We start from the raw sequence: 18,101 nt of genomic DNA, 5'->3' as shown, positions 1-18,101 counted from the left end.
ATGAGAACAATATAAATAATTTTCAGTGTTTGTATTTGGCTGGATTTAGTTTTGTTTCTGGTTGAAAGCAGGTGAATATAGCAACATTAAGAAAACTGCCAGAATAAAATATTTTATGGAAATTCTGTCTGAAAATAAAACGGGCACAATTAGATGAAACCAGGTGAAATTTCTCAGTTTTTATACATATATGTAGTCAAATATACTTTATAAACACCGCATATGATATAATAAGTGAGGTTTATTTCGACATTCGCGCAGGCACTATTCGAAGCTTCCTACTTTCTCCCCTCGGCCTCTGACGTTAAATCGCGCACGGTGTCGAGGCGACTGGTGGTATTACGGTTATTTCTGTTCAAGCTCCGCTAAATCGGATTCCTCACGCGTTCAAAATGATCGGCACGGTCCGCAAACAGCTGACCAGCCATCCAGCTGTGAGTAAACTCCACTTTTATCCCTTAAAGATTCGGGTTTGAGGCTTTGCTTCTTCAAGCATCTGTGAATTCTTCAGGCTAACCTAGCTTAGCCTCTTCAGCTAACTTAGCTTGGTTGGACTAGTTAGCGTCGGCTAGCTAGTCGCGCTCCGAGTTTGACCGCTCTGACTTTGAGAAATCGTGTAAATCGTTCTGAAATTATCGTGTTTACTGTTGGTCTCTCACAGATGTGGATGAATAAACATTTCCCAGACTTCACATGTGTGTGTTGACTTGTGGCAGTTGATTCTTTGGAGTCAAATCAGGTCACGAATGAATTTTGACCAGGGAAGCTCCGCTGTGCTGGAACTAGCAGCTACTAGCTTGACTGGGGGTCGTTAGCAAGCAGGGCTAGCTGAAGTTCAGCCCGTCAGGAAGCGACGGGAGATACAGAAACGACCTGAGTTTTTAACTTATTTAAAGCAGACTGAGTATATTTAGTTTAATGTCGACCACCTTGTGCTTTGTGTGTGATCGCAGTGTTGTTAGTGTCCACAGCCTGTCAGCCCTCTCTCTGCGCTCTCTCATACAGAGCTGTGCAAATCTCTTCTGAAGTTTAACAACACCTCTCACCATCATGTCTGTCACTTCCAGCTCATCCCCCTCTTCATCTTCATCGGCGGAGGAGTCGTCATGTCCATGTCCTACCTGGCTCGTCTGGCTTTGAGAAACCCAGATGTCTGGTAATGACCCTCGACACGCATGATCTCATATTTACCTACCTTCTTTATTTCTGAGTATTCTGTGATTGCGTAAGAAGTTGTGTAATATATGAAAATGTCACACTGTCTCTGCAGATTCTGTTTTTAACGTATCTTGTCCTCTGCAGCTGGGATCGCAAGAACAACCCAGAGCCCTGGAACAAACTGGCCCCCACTTACCAGTACAAGGTGTGTTTTTCCTAAAGTCCTGTTTCTGCTGAGTGTTACTCTTCTGTGCTGAAGTGGTCACTGAAGGAGTATGTACACACAGGCTGTTATATTTAGGGATCGTAGTATGGATCTTTGCCAGACTTAATGCTGAGCTGGGGATTCTTCCTTCAGTTTGATTAATCAAATTACGTAATCTGGTTAACTCTGCCTTGTGGTAATACATCTGGTGGAGTCATTAACTGTTCACTCTTCCTCCAAAGTAATAAGAGTTCCTACGAGACACTGGATCTCTCCTGTCTTTTGAAATTGAATGATTCTGTAACGTATTGGGCATCATTCTGTGCCAAGTCACCTGAACTTTATTCGTATGTGAAATGTCTGTGTTTGGACTCGAGCTAAAAAACAATTGTGTTCTCAGTTTTACGCAGTCGGCATCGACTACAGCAAGCTGAAGAAGGAGGGTCCCGATTTCTAAAGAGTCACATCTGCTGGACCAAAGGCACAAAGTTGGGATGATCCACCGCACAGCCCCGTTTTGGACTTTCTCTGGAAACCTTTGGGGATGCAGAGGCTAAACCCGCACAATGATTTCATATTTAACTTCTTCGTTGCATCCCATTGGCTTTATTTGAAACCCTTCCTTTTGTTTGTCATTGTCAGTCGCTCTCAATAAAGTGAATGAGTCTTTTCTCCTCCATACAGAGAAAAGCGCTTCATTTATTGTGGTCTTATTTATCGGCACTTATGTTTTCAGTGGCCTTGATCCTAAGTCATGATCCCGAGTCATGTTTTTTTTAATTTGCAAGGTCACAAGTGTGTATCATGTATTTATTTGCATGGTCCCTCAGTTCACTCTTTGTTTACAGTCCTGCTCTGCTGTTGCTGTTTGGGTTTTGCTTTCACCTCATTTCACCTTCGTCCTGCCGTAAACCCAACTGCTGGTGACTTGTGTGCCACACTATTCTTGGCTGCTGTCCAGAACCTTATCGCATGGAAGGGGGCAGACTTTACCCTGGTCACGAGTGAGCAGAGGGCTCCCTCTGGTGGCAGCCTTGAAGCTGCAGAGAAGCGTTAATAGGCTTACTGGTCACCCTGTGCTGCTTCTGCATAGTCTTACATGCGCAAAGGAGAAAGTGTAGTCGTATACTTTAAAAGGAAGACTGAGATAGAACACATCACTCCCTGCAAAGGTTGAGTGCTGTTTGCTTTGAAGCAATAACATGTTCACGTGTAGCACAAGGCGGTGGAGCCAGGACTGTGAGGTGGATATTTGGAGGTGTTTCCCTTTATAGAATGCCATCGCTCTCAGCCAGATGAGTTTGTAAATGTCATCAGGTCGCGCTTTTCCATCTGCAGTTTGGAGAATTGTGACATGGATGAGCAGCCGACGCAGTGCAGGGAAATGTCAAGGAGACCTTCGTATTTGAATAGAAGCCCACGTCTTAATCTTCACTCAGTCGCTCCACTGTTGGAACGTGCTACACGTGTCTCGTTCTTTCTCCTTTTCAGCTGGAGAAATGAAAATTAACTTCTGGCACAGTATGTGACATTGATTCGTTTTTAGAACATGGCAATAATTTCAGTGTGTTCACTGTGAGCACTCAGCCAAGACCAACATAACTACTGGTTCAAAAACATTTTTCAAAAATGGAAGTAACACCACAAATGCCATTTCTTTACATAAGCGCCTTGATCTTTGGATGTAACCTGTGATGTTCAGCTGAACAGAGGGAAAATGAAAACAAGGGTCTGTACAGCAAACACTGGCAACCGAATGGTTGATGGGAAAATGCAAAAAATACCATAAATACAACCTTAATGCTGCAACTGTTTAATAAGGTTTTATAACGCTGTCTTTGTATCCAATGTTTTATTATAAGGCAAAATTTAGTTAAAAATATTTCAGGGTTTTTATAAAATATCAACTGAAATCACAAACCTGAGCGAACAGTTAAATTCCGAAATGAAACATCTGCTTTGGAAGCTACAGACATTTACAGTTTTACAGGAAGAGTCTGAACAGTACATTAAGTGCAGAGTGCTGTGAAATTATGTTTACGATATTAACGTTTTTACATCAGTGACTATTTACATGGATGGAAATAATTTGACCTTATTCTGAATGAGACATCTCGATTATGATGTTTACATGCATCGCTAATAAAATATTTCCGTTTACAGAATGTAGTCTGACTTCAAGCAGGTGTAACTCCTGCACATCTCACACAATGCTGTGATATCTCCCAATATGTGATCAAAACATACGTGTCTACATACTGTGACTTAAGTCAGAATAGTCCACATTTCTTAATTCAGTCCTTGCTAAATGTGAGTGTGACCTTATTCGGGTTTAGATAATCAGAATATGCTGTCTACTTGGCAGTGTCTTATTCAGACTATTGTCTTGATCGGTTAATGTTGAATTATTGCTGTTCATTTGTACAAAAGTACTGCTACTGCTGAAGAATGAAAACCACTCGATTTTTGTAGCTCTGACTGTAAAAAAAAAAACAAAAACTCTGGAAAACCATGAATGTCTTAACATTATGTCATGACAAAAATAATTGAGATACTGGAAAAGGGGGCGACAATGTTTGGCCAAAACATTTAGAATCCAAATATCAAGAATAGGCTGAAACTCAGAAGATCACATGCCTACGCCAACAGGCCCAACTTTAATTTCAATCAACATGAACCACCACACTGCACACACTCATAAAAAACAGTCCCCTCAATATGCCCGATTTTTAATAAAGATCTTGGCATTATTTCTTTAGAAGTTCACAAACTTGCTTAGAAAGTTAAAATAAATGTATCCCTGCATCGGCCTGTCTGAATGTCCTCCAAAAGGTATTGGGTTCTTTCCTGTCTGAGACCCCGCCCCTCGGCTCAGTAGTTTTTGTCTCATCCTGTTGACAGGCAGACACAAAGTGATGGAAACATTAGCTCTGTAGAGGAGGTAATGAAGCAGTCCATTTTTGTCAATGATCTAAAAGTCATGATGTCAATCAGCGTCTTCCTTCGGTTGTAGAGATGTGGATAATTGTGACGCTGCAGAGAAGATTGATTTTCATCGCGCATGTAGTATGTTTTGTTACTTGACATTAAAGCTGAGCAGTCGCTGTCTGCTCCATTAGTACTGTTTGTGGATCTCTCCTCATCATTACGGTAGATAAGCGTCAGCACCGAGGGTCAGCTTTTGACAGACAGCTGGAGGGGTCAGAGTTCAAATGGCTTTTGTGTTGGAGAATTCTCCGAGGACACAACTGTAGTAGCCAATCTGACCTGCATCTTTAGCCTCCTCCCCGCGACCCCTCACCCCCTGCTGTTGAATCCACCCCTCTCCTGCCAACCTGCAAAGGTAACAGTGGGAGAAAAATAATGAGGCAAAATAATGTGGGCCGAGGCGCGAGGCGATCGCTCCCGCTTAAGATTTACTTTCGAAAGGTCAAGCCAAAGGTCTGTCAGCCCAGGAGCCAGGTGTGTGTGTGTTTGTGTGTGTGTGTCTGTGTGTGTCTGTGTGTGTGTGTGTGTGTGTGGGTGTGTGTGTTTAGAGACTCCTGCTCCATTATTACTAACATAGCATCTTCATTGTATACTTGATATATTATTACTATTATCCGCCATGAGAATTAAATGCAGTTGACATCAATGTAGCTCACTGTTTTATAACTACAGAAAACATAACTGTTGAAGAAAATATCTCAATGTTTAAAAAACTATAAATAAATGTAATATTGTTAAAGGCATCAGTGTTAAATTAGTCAAATAGGGATTATAAATATGAAATTGTTTTAATTTATATTTTCCCATCCTACCTATAATTTGAATGGACCTGATCCCAAAAGGTTTACTAAAAGAGATGTTAATACCATAAATGGACAAATGAAAATCACATATTTAGAACATTTGAACGTCTAAATAATAAAAATAATACTAAATATTAATAATTACATATTCTAACTGGTTTGCAAAGCACCTCACGGATCTGAAAAGAATAGTTCAATTGCAAGTGGGAACAAGTCGATGCCGATAAACCAATAAAACATTTAATTGAAAGCCATTTAATAAAAGATTTTAAAAGAGGACACTGACTCGTCTGATCGAAGGTTATTCCACTTGTGAAATCCCGTCTTGTCCTTGTAACTGAGAGAAACCGCTGGTTTGCACAAGGTGTCCCCAGCTTCATCGACACCCAAAATAAAGATACAACAGACTTGGGACCCCCACTGTATGCTCCAAGCATACAAAAGATATTGATTTGAACTAGTTGATAAAAAACAACGTGCGCATGTTGCAATGTTTCTTGTGATGCTGTAAATTGACCTGCTGCAAGTGATTCTGTCAATCATGTCTAATGTTCTGTCATGTGGGCACAAAACACAAGACAGTTAATTGGCTAAAAGATGCAACGTCAAATAGTCCCCCCCCCCCCCTTTTTCCCAATATTGTGAGATATAGGATCTTCAATATTTTCCCTTCATTTCTCAGAGGATAATTCATGGATAATGAAGAAAAAATCTGACATGTTTAGGCAACGGATATTTATGAGGGTGTGCAATCTTGTAATTTTGCGCCTTATCCAAATCCAAATCTTAATGTGGTGTCATAGGGGACTTTTGATCCTTGGCAGGGACATGTGCTCCACTGAGTGACATTCTTCCTGGAAATCATCTTGCGACCCCCCCCCAACCCCCCGCCCACTAGCTCCATGTGACCTGCCAGGGGGTCGCGACAACCATACTGGGAACCACATTGGCACTTTAGCAGATTGAAAAGTAGCAGGGGCACAAGAGATGACGAGGATGTGTTCCCAAAACACGACTGAACTGCGACTAAACAACTCATCATAAACTCGGAGCTGTTTTATCTCCCCCGCTTAACTGCTCCTCCTCTCATCACCCAAACACTCAAAGACTATGTCGCCGTATCTTCCTGCTGCGAGTCTGTAAACGGCAGACATGCAGATGATAAACCCTCTGTAGCGTGTTCCCTGTTAACTCAACACGCAGAAGAGTAAAAATTCAACATGTCTGCAGTGGCCACACGTACAGATGCACAGTGTTAGTTTTCGTTTATCTCTGTCTCAAATCTCCCTCTGTATTGCCTTGGTTACCTTTCAATTACTTCTCTGATATCAGTCAGTCACACACACACACAGACACACACACACACACGCTCGCAGACGCTTTACTGAAGGAATAAACCGCTTTCCGTCCCCTGCTGTGAGCTGTGTGTGAGTATAATGAGCGAAAGCCTTCTTCCCTCTGTTTCTCTCAGAGAGAGTGCCTCTCATGTTTTGCCACTTGGAGTCGGACTCAGAGCCGTTCTCCACTCGTTCTTTCTGTGTGTTCACCCCAGCTTTCTTTTTTATCCCTCCTTTCTTCTCCCTCCTTCCTCCTCTTTCAAGAGTTTAACTTGTTTAACTCATTAAGCCCCCCCCCCCCCCCCCCCCCCCCCACACACACACACGCGCGCACAGCCAATCAGACAGCAAGTTCATCATGGACGTTTTATTCTAACACAACCACATTGATCCTTGGGCTTGGTCACTCGGGATGACAAAGTGCCATTTGCAGCAGATGCACAAAAAGGTCAGGGTTGTCGATGTATTTTTGCATGAGGGATTGAGTAAGGACGCTACAATTTAACAGCCATTTCAACAGGAATACCACAGGAATTAATCATCCCCGCTATCTCAGGGACAGAGGGGCCGTGCGGGCGTGCTTTATGGGCTGTTCCGGAGCGTGCATCACTCACTTTGGGAGCCAATTCAGCGGCGGCCCGGCTGGATGGTTAGAGACTGTCTCATAAATACAAGGCCTCAGGTTTGATCCCTGGAACAAGCAGAGTTGACTTGTTAACGTGTCCTTGAGCAAGACAGTGAAGCCCCGAGGACAGACTGTCAAACAAATGTCTGTAATGAAAAAGAACAGTTGAGATATTGAAAAAGTTAAAGAGCAATATTTGATGTGTGATTACTCCCTGGATGCGTTACGAGGACGGGGATAACAGAGATGCCAGATCTACGTTCCCTGGCGTCTGTGTTTCCATGAAATCCCTTTCTTTTTTCTTTTTTGCATCCATGGTAGGAAAGCAGGTCAAAATTTAAATAGCTGAAAATAGAACATCTGGCTGGGCCTTGTCAGTCAGCCGTGTGTAATGAAATATGGAAATTGGGGCGCTCTTCAAAGAGATGCGGGGCCTCTCGATGCCGTCCTGGGTCTCCAGCAGGCCCCTCCACAGCCCCGGTGGAGCCCCGCCCCCCTGAAACGTGTGCTACATTCCCAGGTGCTGCCGCCGAGGCCCAGTCCGCCGCCAGTGCCAGCTCGTTAGCACTCACAGCCTGGCGGAGCTGGCAGCTGGCATCATTAAACTTCAAACCGGCTTTCGACCCGGGGTGCCGCTGCAGGGACAGACCGCCCGCTCGTCCGCCTGCCAACAGCTGATCAGAGCCGTGCTGACACCAGCAGCCAGACGCTATCCACACGCCATCCACACACCACCAAGCACACCAAAGAAACGGCCATGTCCACACACCACCAAACACACCAAAAAACTGTCCATGTCCACACACCACCAAACACACCAAAGAATTGGCCATGTCCACACACCACCAAACACACCAAAAACTGTCCATGTCCACACACCACCAAACACACCAAAGAAACGGCCATGTCCACATACCAACACACACACACACCAAGAACTGTCCAGACATAATGTCCACACATATCCACAAACCACCCTACATACTGGAACTCTATAGAGCCAAAACCACTGCCAAGGCCAAATAGTCCCTTTAAATTGAATCAAGTCGCACCAAAATGTCTCACTCTCATAGATATCAGTCCTCTTAAAGTGCCAGATGATCTTTCATGAAGATCCACATACTCCTCCTTAGGAAAAAAATGGTTCCCGCACCATAAATTAATAGGTTCTTCCGTGACCCGTACCACATCCTGCCACCAGGTTTCATGGTAATCTGTCAAGTCGTTGCTTTTCATAATCATGTTTATAAACAAACAAAGGACAGGGGTGAACACACAACCTCCTTGGTGGAGGTAATAAGCTGCATGTTTTTAGAATGTGGGAGGAAGCTGGAGTGTCCACAGAAAAACAATGCAGACTCGTGGAGAACATGCAAACTCCACACAGAAATACCTCGGCCGAACCGTGATGTGAAAAGAATCAAACCCAAACAGCCGATCCACACAGCTAACCAAACCACAACCATCGTGCCAGTGTGTCCCCCAGGCCTCCAGAACCATCTCCTCCTCAGTCTGTAAATCTACTTCAATTAATATTTTTCATGTGAAGAAGAGCGAAGATAAATTTGGAAGCCTTGGCGGAAATATCTCTCCGTCAAATTCGGAGAGATGTGCTTGGCAGAAAATCAAATGGAAGCAAAACTGCCATGACCAGAGGCCTTCATGTTCGAGCCGAGCAGCAGTGGAGGAAGGCAGGTAGACAGTTATAACCTTGATGGATTGTGAGTCAACATTTCAGTCAGGTTTAAGAATATTCTGTACTTTGAACATTTCTCTTCATTGAGTCTCAGTCAGCAGGTGGAGGAGAAGATGCATATCGCTCTCGCACGTAAGTCAGGCCCATTCACAAACTTTAATAGTCTTTGTGCCACCTCAAACTAATTAATACATCTCATCTCATTCGTTTAGTCGGCACGATAACCAAAGCTTTATAAGAAAACGACACGTAGTGGTTTCACGGGTGTTATGCCCAGGAGTTGTACGTGCCAGACATTCTTGGCTGTGAAAGAGAATAACATCCTGAGCTCGCCGCCATTTGCCTGGCAACCTCGCAGCGACGCAGAGACTTCAAGCAGTTGCCGGTTCAGGCCAAGAAATAGTCCTGCTCATATTTTATATTCAGTGGAAAACAGTCAGAGAGTTGTATCGATCTCTTCTAAATCAACTCTTGGCATGAAAGGGAATAAGAGTGTTTCCTAAAACATTGATTCCATTATTTACGATTGGGGAAAGACACAGAACCCTTTGTATCCTGGAAACTGACCATTGAAAAGCAGACATCCCTCGTTCACCACGTCAGACAAAAACCTGTGTTACCCATCGTCTGTAGTAAAGATGGACGATGGGAGGGCCCTACTGTCCCGCTGCAGTACAGGTCATTAACCCTGAGTCCTCCATGTTAGTGGACGGGACAGAGACCAAAGTCAAAGTAGCCTACATGTTAAAGATGGTGTCTGCTATGCAGGTAGTTCTTTTGTGCATGTATGTGTAGGCCTATAAATATTTCTGATAAAACTTTTAAAACTAGATGGAACACCATGATTGACAGCAGCTCATGATTGGTCGAGCGCGTGCATTGGCGGGGCCTTGATACCACCACTCCACTCCATGATCTCTAGACCATACTGCAGACTCTGGCTCATTACAGCGTCATTGGCACAAAATGGCAGCGTACCTATCCCTGGATAGTGGGAGGAGGTGGAACTACGTCGTCCATCTTTATTCACAGTTTATGGTGTCACCACATACTTCTGTTCAAAGTCCACATTTATTGACATCAGATCATGGAGAGATCCAAGTGCATTCATTCACATAACCTCAAAATGTAATTTCATCAACCCATTGGAAATAAATAGCACACCAACCACAAACAAAATGACAATAGTACTTCTTTTGCCTTTAGGATATAATATTCGATGTAACACACATGCGATTGTACACTTCGCCTAAATTCTCCCTTGATATGCTTTTCTTTACAGCTATTGCCTACAAATAGATTGTTGGCCATTTTGTGCTCCGTCTTTGCCTTCCATTCAGATGATGAGACAAGATTTAATTTGCACTCAATCAGGCCCAGGTATGGCAGAGCGCCCATATCTCGCCAAACCCCAGTGACGCACATGAACACCGGTCCCACCGGAGCCAGGGACTGGTTCGAGCTCCATTAACGTCCCTTTGTTTTCTCACATGTCTGCTCTTTTATTATTTCTTTCCTCTGTGCTGCCGGGCACAAGCAGAGACATGGTAATTTCCACTGTGATTGAGTCATGAATGATAATGGCTTGATTATTTGGCGAGAATTGGTCTCTTTAGATTCATTTCATGTTCGGTGATAATTGAGAAGCTTTGTCGGGTCTAGATAATACCAAACGGACTGACTGCTGCTACACATCCCTCTGTCTTTCTATTTTCACAGCTGAATACTTTAGGCCAGTGGAAAACTCATTTCGTTTTTCGTGCGTTGGGAAAATCTCCAGATAATTTCCATTAAACCAATGTATCAGCAGACCACAAGGCTGTAAAAGAACCCTGAAAGCCAGTGCAGGAAACCTCGGAATCTATTCCCTCCAGTGAGAAAAGACCGATCTCGTCTGCAGGGCTGTCGAGGAATCTTGGCCCCTCCCTCCTTTGGGCGCTAAATTGTCCCTTCTGTCATCGTTTGGAAAAAGGCACTTTCACCTCTTTACAGTAAAACACCAGATCTAAGAAGTCAGTTATTCATCGATAAGTAGCCCAGGATGAGTGCCGATTTCTTTATCGCTGAGAGGAAGGTTTTGCCACAACCATAACTTCCTTCCTGAAATAGCAGCGAATCCATTAATGCGCTCTAAAGGCACCTCTGGGATGAGTGTGGGCTGCTGGGAGGAGAAACAGCCTAGTTAGGCTGCTGCGGCGGCTGCTGCTGCTTACTGAGAGAGGACTTTAGTCATAATGCAGCTCTGCCGCTAATGAACACAGACACCCACAAATATCAAGGCTGGTTCTGGTCAAATCCAAGCAGGGGAGAATTTATGAATCCACAGAGAGATAATAGAGAACAGATATGAGGTCTAAAGGAGCTTATATAAGGACAGCAGTTGGAAGTTTTCCCTTTTTTATTCGGATAGGCTCCTTTTTAGGAGAGCTGAGTGTATCGTTACAAACTAATAGCAGGAGGTTATTAGGAGTTCCAGAGGCACAACTGGTGTGGGTGGATCGCTCCTTAAAGGATCCCTAATGAGCTGGCCGTGTGTCTTCAGAGACCTCATGCATTGATTTATCACAAAACCAGAGACGTTAAGGTCACCGAGTCAAGCTGTGATGGACTTCGGTGGTTTGGGGTTTTGACACAACCCTTTAACCTCTCCCTTGCCTCCAAATCCTCTCCATATCTTGCTGTCACGCAGTCCACGTGCATCAATATGCAACCAAATCCCTCCCCGGGGATAATAAAAACCACATCAATATGTACACCATTTCCAATTTGGCATCCCTCCCTCTCTCTCTCTCTCTATCTCTCTCTCTCTCTCTCTCTCTCTCTCTCTCTCTCTCAATGAAAGATGAGCTGACACAAAGACTCCGGTCTTGATAGTTTCAGAGCTGATAGACCTTGAGAGGGCATGTTTTTGTCTGAGAGAACAAATAACTGCGCTTCAGTCTATGCTTGGAGATGTAGTTTTGCTTGTATCCACGGGGGGGCACCAAAGTGTTTGTGGGACAGGAAGGAGGCAGGGTGACCCCACTCTGTAAACAGTTGACCCTTGTGGCGCTGGAGGGCTGGGGGCCGGGCAGGGTACCCATGTTCCGCTGGCCTGTTGCCGTCCGGCCGGGGCGGGAGGGAGCTGGACTGAAAGGAGCAGAACCTTCGGACTCCATCTGTTGCTTCCTCCACAGCGGAGAGGAGGGAGACAGGGAGAGCCAGAGACAGGTGGGCCCACCCCCCACCAGCTGGCACCGCAACCAGCATCTGCCCACAGCCAAGGCAACTTTCCTTTCCCCTCGTCCTCAGAGCTCAGACAGCTCTCTCCATCTTGTCCTTTCATCCTTTTTTAAATCTTTCATCCCTCCATCATCTGAAGTCCCTTTACCCAGCACTTTAATCAAGTTACTTTATATTTAAGCTAAATCAGGAGCACTCAAGTTTCTGTGGAGCGCTTCCTCTACTGCCCGCTGCTGTCTGTTCAATACTCAATCAATAGCAGCAAAAGTGAAGCGTGGTCACGTCATCAGAGGGATGCAATCATCCGACAGATTAGGCAAACATTTTTATATTTTGACACAATGTGAGTTGTGTGAAGGAACCAGTTAAGTTAACAAGTTGAAGCCAAACGTATACCGTAGCCTACATAGAGAGAAAACTGTGCAACAGCAGGTTTCAGAGGTCACACTCAGTCGAAACATCAGGGCTGGGAAATAAATTGTGGGGAGATTTTTTTTCTGAAGAATCTTTGGGACATTTTATACCTTATTATAGAAAAAGTCAATAGAAGAGCGGTGGCAGTAAATGAGGAGAGAAAAATCCAGAGGACAAAAGTTCCATTGTCAGCAAGGGTCATTGCAAATGGTTAAAGCCGCCGTTCACCAGAGGATCCTCCACAAACAGGTTTTTGAACCTCTTTTCACCGGTGGACGTCTGTTTTCAAAACTCTGTACAAAGATGTAGGCCAGAAATACAAACTTTTATTCACGGCTGTGGGTATGGAGGAATTTTTTTGGGCAGCACAGAGCCGTTAACACTTAAAGACAAACATATTTGTACCTTGGTAGATAAAGTTTTTAAACATGAATCAAACTTTTCTTTAGAGATCAGGTCAACACAGTTTAAAAAATACTTTTTACTCTCTTTTAGTGTCTCCTTACCTGAAACTATTTTGAAAACTGATTCAGAACAATTACACTCCTCCTCTGTGTTAAAAGCCTGATGGTTTGTCTCAAATCCCTTCATTTCATCACAGCTGGATTTACTGTAATACACTTGTTTGTCCCTGTCACATCTGGAGCCGATGCAGAATGTTGCTGCCGGACTGGAAACCGGTACCTGTACTTGCATCCCTACATTGGATTTAGTGTAATCTTTTTTTATTTGTTTTACCTTTTACAAATAAGTGCTCCCATTCTGTTGATATATTGATAAATATATATATATATATATATATATATATATATATATATATATATAAAATATTATTCTATTTTATAACATTTGTATGCAGGTTTAAACTAGGTTAGAGTTCAATGCAACAGATACTGATACATTCTAGCCAATGCCTAATATCCATCACAATATAAGAATAAACACTTCCTTCACTCTGGCTGGTTGGCCACAGAACATCATGCTCCGCTATACACTACATTCTTGATACTCAGATGTGCCCTGGTAGGAATGTATTTGAGCACATTAATCTTAGTGCTCGTAGCACTTTGCGTATCTCCCACTGGGAAAGTGCCACTTTGAGAAGTCATGATTGAGATATGTTCAAAGCTCCCTAACAGCTTTGGATTTGTTTGTATTATAGGTTCATATTTCTGTTTATAATTTGCTCTTTTTAACCTTGACTCAATGGTTATTTGAAGTGTAATGTTTACTTTAAGTAATAATAATCTTTTATTGATTTGATTGTTGTAGCTCACAACAGAGATTTATAACGAACCTGCTCATTGTTAATTATCATATAACCTTTTTAACAGGTCAGGTTTTTTTTTTAATGAGCTGTTCTGTTGTTGGGCTAACTAAACAAACTGAAGGGAACTGAATCACCCTTCCTGCATGTGATAGGATGAAGATAACTGACATCTCCCCCCTGTTCTCCTTAGAAATTGGATTGAATCAAAAGACCTATTATATTAGTTTGTTCATTATTGAAATACAATGTAGGTTGTAACTCACCTCGGTGTCGTGGTGCACACACAATGTGTAGAGGGGCAACGCTGCAATGATGTCACCCAGAGCTTCAGAAATCCTATAGTCTCGGCCCAGGAATGCACTGCCCATCACAGTGGATCTCGCCTATAGGGGGCGATGTAGCTTCTCTGCAAATTTGGTGGAACTAAGTCAGGACCTCTGTACCCTTTTGTAACACAGTGAAAGGTTTAACATCACACATCTGTATAGTTTAGCCTCTGAATGAGCTGCTGTTTGGTGTTTTACTGTGGAAACTGTGACACTGGAGTGAAGTGCGATGATAGCAGCCCAGCCTCTCCCCCCTCACCGCCTAATTCTGCTACATCTCTGGTGGACCAGGCTAATTTAGTTGAAAATTGATACAAGGATGGGGATAAAATGTTAAGCAAGACAATCCAGTAAGTCAGATTAGGCTGTATGCAGCCAATTAGGCCCACTGGCTCCCATCTGAAGTCGAGTGAGCAGCAAACACAGGCACATTAGTCTCCTGGAGAGCCTTTCGTCTGTCCCGTAACATAATTATACCCACGCCGTTACATTTAATCAGATTCTTGTCAGATTTGACGTCCCTGTAAAGTGCACCCAAACAATAAAACTAAAAGGGCAAAGTGCAGCTCGTAGATTTGTAATTTCTGTGTCGATTGTAACAGGACAATCTTGCGGATGCAGTTTGACGTCTCACTCAGTCACCACAGGAGATATGTGGCCAAAATGTAAATGTAACGTTAATGTACAATATTTAATCAAATAAGATGCAAATTGCCCACAAAAACACAAATGCATCTTGGCACATGGAACATCTGCAATTCTTTTTTTTTATAAGTGCAGAGAACAGACTAGCATACTGGTGTTTATGATGTTTAAAGACCCAGGACAGGAGATTTTGTCCAAATGATCCCCTTTCTACTAGATGCATCATTCTGAAATCTTGCTCATTATAACTGGTCAAACTCCTTTTAATTCATACTGCTTCGTATTGATGTTATTCTTCCGACTCTTTCTGTTGTTTATGGTCTTTACTACTTTGCCTGTAAACAAAATCCCTCCCTTGAGTTGTATTCCCTTCAAAAGAAGAGGAATCCAATTTAAGGGGTTGCTCTATATTTCCTGTAATCTCTGAATGAGTTTTAAAGGGAGCAGCAGTCGGTGGTCGGCTTACCCAAAATAACATGCAAATGAAGCTCCTATATATTGCTTTGAAGACATCACGTGAAATGCATGGATAAAGAAAAATAAAATCACATTACATGGTTAACTTTTAGATTTGAAGTATAAACGTTATGTTCTCTGTAAATTCATCATCTAAAAACCTCAGCGGTCACGTAATGAAGAACAGGTGATCGGTACATAGATCATTTTGCTTCTGATTTGTTTTTTATGTGCGCGGTGGCACCATTGCCTCTGTCTCATTTGCCTCTGCCGCCTGCTGGGTTTAATCTCAGCTCCCCACAGACCCCAATGTCCATCTATTTATGATCATTAGTCCTAATAGATGTGCAGTTGGCCTCTATTTGATGACCCAGGTTGTTTGTTGACATAGCCTTGAGATGTTATTTATTACAAGCTGCCGAAAGGATGGATTTCCTACCACAATAACTCAAAGCACATAGGTTTGTATCAATATACTGTGCTCATATGTCATTTAAATATAGATCCCACAATCGATTATTACGGTGATCTTCACAACACTACAAAAACCCGATATACAGCTCCACAAGGAAAAATACAATTCTTTGGAAAAAGTGGCATGATTAATAAAATTCACTTAATTGCGTGTATTGGATATAAATGAATGGGTTGTGAGTTATGCTGGAGGGACTGTCGGATGGGACTGTTAAAAAATCTTAGATTTCTGGAAGGTTGAATTTGGAATGAAAACCTTGCATAGGGGGAGTTTAGACCAGCGTTCAGTTAGTTTCTGAAAACTCTGATTTTAATTATCAAAGAAAATGATGACAATCACCTGGTTAAGGCCACAGCCCCCAACATAATGCATTGAAGACACTCTAAAAAAAGCTCTTTAATTATTGTTGTATTTATTACAGTGAAACTGCATTCATACAAGTGTCTTTTATTTTATTTTCTACTTTCTATTTTCTACTTTATTTTCTACTTTATTTTTTTTACTTTATGATCTACTTTCTATGATTTAACTCCAGATTCTCCAAACAGCAAGAGTTTCAAAAACTTTGAATGATATTCACTGCTGTAATAAGTGGCATGTGACAGATTATCACATCCTAAAATCAGCTCAAGGTTATTAATGTGTAAATATGTATTCCAAGGTGTGATAACGCACCTCTGTGAACACATGGTGCTATTTTTATGCCCTGGAGCATCTGATGGAGGACGTACTGTAAGTGTTTGACAGTCAGAGGGGGAAGTTTGCTCAAGGCCCCCCCCCCCCCCCCCCCGAGAGCCTTCAGGTACATGGCGTATATGTGATTTAAGCAGGTTGAAACGATGAGCTGATGTTGCCAACAAAGTCAGCTGCATAAACCCATACAGTACTGGTGGTGAATTGTGTAAAATATTTTTGTAGAAGCAAAAAAAAGTGAACTTAGGTCAAACAGTAATGAACATCTGGATGTTTATGATTGATAGTGGATAACAAAGATGTCGTTATCCAGACATAAGTATAAGTATAATCCAGTTTTTATTGCAGTGACCAGGAGACTTTCCTTATCTACACCTCATTCAGTCTGGTTTTAGTTTTGAATATGCATATACACTAAAAAAACGTTTCACATTACAGTCACTGACCTGCACTGACATATCTGCAGAGTAGCGCAGGAGACGAATGTTCCAAATCTCCCTCGTTCACACTTTTAGAACCGACCTAATCCCATTGCTAGTTATTGCCTTCATTCGTCTCCAGTATTATCATTACTGCAGGTGATTGGCAGTCCCCCAGTGACGCTTTTTGGCAAGTCCTCCCTTTACTTGAAGTGTGTGAGCCAGGCGTGATGGACGCGCCTCTTGGCACCACGTCGTACCTATCTTCAGATCATCTGTTATCGCTGACTGAGCATATTGGATTATTGATTCAGAGAGGGAATGTGTTTTTGTAGGCGTTCAAAGATCCACATTTGTCTGTAGAAACCTAACATGTAGCCTAACTGTGACTCGATAAAATGCTCGATGGAAAACAAATAATAAACCTAATTCTCTCCGTGTGCTGGCATTGGACAAATTCCAGACTGGAGCTGTCCATGGTGCTGAATCTGATATTTTGGGTTGGTTGAGCCTTAAAAGAGAATTCCAATGATAAAAAACGACACAAATTAATTAAACATAAGAAAAGAGGGTATACGCTGGCGAGCTGAAAACCCCGCCTCTCACCCAATATCAGCTGGGATTGGCTCAAGCCCTCAACCACCCTCAATGGATGGATGAACTTGAGAACCAAAATTATAATGTGTTGTATATGGTTCATTTTTCCACTCTACAATTTAATTTGACTGGTGGCAGTTTGGTCAGAGTGTCCATTTTTCATGCTCGTAGCAGCTGATCTACTAGCAGAGATGCAGAGATGATTGATCTGGTCTTATAATGGAGGATCTTTCTTTTGTTTGTCAGATTTGTAGTTTTTAGCTACAACCAATGCAGACTCCAGGGACATCACTTGAGGCGATGTTTCAGATTGAGCATATCTCCCTTGGGAACCACAACAGGATTTGCACATTTTCTATATGCTGTAATAGCAGAAGTACTTGCCAACAATGAACATTTAATGTGTAAAATCAGAATTTCCATTTAACAAACATTTCAAAATGTTACACCATGGCCTTGCGAAACAAAATGAAGGTTAGATTTCCTACGTGGAGGCCGAAACAGAGGAGTTTATTTGATATTATTAAAAAGACATGCAACCATCCACATCCACAAACATGTACTTTAAACGTGCGCTGGTCAATCTGGGAGCAGGTTTAATTTCTGGACACCTTCTATTTTAATGTGCCCTCTTTGCACCAAATGTGTAAAGCTGCGTGAGTGCACCTGCGCACACTTTGGGGTAAAACGAGCGGGTAAAGCAGGACAAAGACGCACAATACAGGCAGCTGCACTTTGATGGTTCCTCAGGAGGATCTGTGAATTAGGACAG

General features: G+C 42.6%; 1 protein-coding gene across 1 annotated transcript; it reads left to right on the top strand.

Annotated features, from left to right (window-relative positions):
- The first annotated feature begins 273 nt into the window (after positions 1–273).
- Positions 274–2,061, top strand: ndufa4a (NDUFA4 mitochondrial complex associated a). Its single transcript, XM_062408601.1, has 4 exons — positions 274–434; positions 1,068–1,156; positions 1,303–1,363; positions 1,764–2,061. Exons 1-4 carry the CDS (start codon positions 393–395, stop codon positions 1,818–1,820), a joined length of 249 nt encoding a protein of 82 aa, XP_062264585.1. The 5' UTR covers positions 274–392; the 3' UTR covers positions 1,821–2,061.
- The last annotated feature ends 16,040 nt before the right edge of the window (positions 2,062–18,101 follow it).

The sequence above is a fragment of the Platichthys flesus genome, chromosome 16, assembly GCF_949316205.1.
Source record: "Platichthys flesus chromosome 16, fPlaFle2.1, whole genome shotgun sequence".
In the NCBI taxonomy this organism is placed as follows: domain Eukaryota; kingdom Metazoa; phylum Chordata; class Actinopteri; order Pleuronectiformes; family Pleuronectidae; genus Platichthys; species Platichthys flesus.
This window is presented reverse-complemented; position numbering and strand designations above follow the sequence as displayed.